General features: G+C 47.8%; 2 protein-coding genes across 2 annotated transcripts in view; both read left to right on the top strand.

Annotated features, from left to right (window-relative positions):
* The window catches only part of HELRODRAFT_79067 (hypothetical protein), a gene marked incomplete at both ends in the record, with an annotated part of 4,716 nt that extends 4,440 nt beyond the window's left edge, over nt 1–276 (top strand). Inside the window, one exon of the mRNA XM_009018934.1 lies at nt 148–276. Within this exon, the coding sequence (XP_009017182.1) occupies nt 148–276 (129 nt within the window). The remainder of the gene's footprint in view (nt 1–147) is intronic.
* Nucleotides 277–705: 429 nt separating this feature from the next.
* HELRODRAFT_152138 (hypothetical protein) lies at nt 706–1,272 on the top strand (the record flags this gene model as incomplete). The annotated part of the gene is made up of 2 exons (XM_009018933.1): nt 706–857; nt 1,014–1,272. Coding segments are annotated over 2 exons (411 nt in total), but the record flags the coding sequence as incomplete, so codon positions are not given.
* Between the last annotated feature and the right edge of the window lie 1,228 nt (nt 1,273–2,500).

Here is a 2,500-nt window from a genome sequence, read left to right as displayed (position 1 = left end):
TTGTTTGGGTTGTTGTTGATGTCGTTGTTGTTGTTGTTGTTGATGTTGTTGTTGCTGACAACACAAACAACAACAACACAAACAACAACAATATTGAGTGGAGACAAAAACGATCGAGATAACAATTACAACCCCTCACATCTACAGGTGCACATATTCACTGTGACAGCGACGGACCGGGGTTCGAATCCTCTTCCCGCACATGCCTCCGTCGTCGTCAGAGTCCAAAACGTCAACGACAACAAACCGGAAATCAGCGTCAGGACGATGACGTCAGACGGAGATGCTCACGTGATTGAAAATGCGCCACCTGGAGCGTTTGTGGCTTACGTTTCTGTCTCCGACCGTGATGACGACGACGAAGATGACGACGATGACGTCAGTAGTGATGACAGCGATAGGAAAGTTATCCAGGAAATCAGCGCCGACAGCGAGGAAGAAAGTTCCAGGAGTAGGAGGCGAAGGAAGATGGAGTGCAGGATCCAACAGTCGCAAATATTTTTCGCGCCAAAATTTACCCGCTCGTCTGAGTTTAAAATTTCAACTTTGGTTTCGTTCGATAGGGAGCTGTCGAGCAAGCATACCCTCGTAATCGTTTGCTCCGATAATCCGGGTTCATCATCGTCATCATTGATGACGTCATCCTCCTCTCCATCCTCATCGTCACCATCACCTCTTCTAACTCGTTTGACGTCATCGGTGGAATTGACCGTTTGCGTGCTGGACGAAAACGACAATAGGCCCAAATTTGAAAAGTCTCGGTACGAATTTTCGGTTCGAGAGAATCGAGCCAAGTACGGTTCGATCGGAGCTGTCACAGCAACCGACCAGGATACCGGTCAGAATGGACGCGTCACGTACCTCATGAAAAATCCAATTCCGCAGGAGTTTAAAAGTAAACAAAGCAGACCGGAAGTTACAACGTCTTTGCCCGAATCAATCATTCATAGCGAAGTTACAAGTCGAAATAATTTTCATTCGAAGTTTTCAAGTTTGAAATCAAATAAAAATAGCAACGTCTCCAGCCTGGCGAATGATAGCGACGCGATGAAACTCTTCATGCTCGACCCGAACACCGGCTCGCTGGAGAATCTCGTAATATTCGACCGAGAATTCAAAGATGAATATCGATTTTTCGTTGTTGCACGTGATCACGGACAGCCAATGTCGTTGTCATCGGAAGCGGAAGTAGTCGTAAAAATCACGGATGAAAATGACGAACTTCCGGTTTTTCAGAAAGATAGTTACGTCTTCCACGTGGAAGAACGAAACTCTAACGACCCCTCAAAAAATGATATTCTTGCTGTGAATGTTGGTCAGGTTGTGGCATTGGATCGAGATTCGACCGAGCACAACAAATTCGATTATTTGATGGAAACCGACTCAACATTCGACCCGCTCCGGCATGATGACGTCGATCCATCCGAATATTTTGCAATCGACGTGAAGACGGGCTCCATCCAAACAACCCGCCCCATCGACAGGGAGTTCAAATCCAGCTACTCCTTCATCGTCATTGCCAAACCTCTCCACAGCAGCCCGGCCACCAGTCGGCGCATCTCTTCCGATAGACAACGAACCCACGTGACCATCAACGTCGATGACGTCAACGACAACGAACCTCTTTTTCTATTTCCGGCACGTGACCTGAACGAAACAATCGCCATCTCCAGCATGACCCCCGTCAACCACATCATCGCAAAAGTTGAAGCCCGAGATCCGGACTGCGAAGAGAACGGCACCGTTTATTACTACTTCCGGCAAGAAGCAACCGACGATTTTTTTGCTCTTGAATCTTCCACCGGATTCCTGAGAGTAAAAAAAGACATGGCCGCTATCACATTCAGAGAGTTTTTTCTGAACTTCCGAGCGAAAGATGGCGGCAAAATATCTCTTCAGGGCGAGTCCGGCGAGCTGAGAATAATCATCAGCGCCGATATTCCCTTTCGAGAAGCAGAACCGGACGGGGAGCACTTCCTCTTCCGCGACAGTTTAACGCTGGTTGCCATGGCGATGACGCTGACGTTCCTGTTCCTATCTGTGTGTGCGGTGCTTGCCACGCTGGCCTGCTTCTTTAGACGTAGAAGACCGGGCAGCTCGGGGGAGTGCGACGCCAAGTCGAACATGAACGCATTTGTCGGCGAGTATTCGAAAAACGCGATTGCAGTTGCGGTCGGTAACGTCGCTACACTGGCGATGGAAAAAAAATCGCTGGCTGTGGATTACGATTTCAATAATTATAAAAGTTTCGCGCGACAAGATGCCAACGGTTTTGGGCTAGATAGTTACGCCGCGAAATATTCCGGAAGTGAGCACAACAACGCCATCAACAACAACAACAACAACAAAATCAGCATCAACATCAACAAGCTAAATAATACAGCCATCAACAACAACAACAACACCATGACAAACAGCAACAACATCAACAACAACATGAACGGCCAAGCGACATTAATCAGTTACGCGACTAACGCCAGTGACGTCACCAAACCGGAAG

The sequence above is a fragment of the Helobdella robusta genome (assembly GCF_000326865.2).
Source record: "Helobdella robusta unplaced genomic scaffold HELROscaffold_23, whole genome shotgun sequence".
NCBI lineage: Eukaryota > Metazoa > Annelida > Clitellata > Rhynchobdellida > Glossiphoniidae > Helobdella > Helobdella robusta.
The sequence above is the reverse complement of the archived record's forward strand: the minus strand, read 5'-3'. Positions and strand labels throughout refer to the sequence as shown.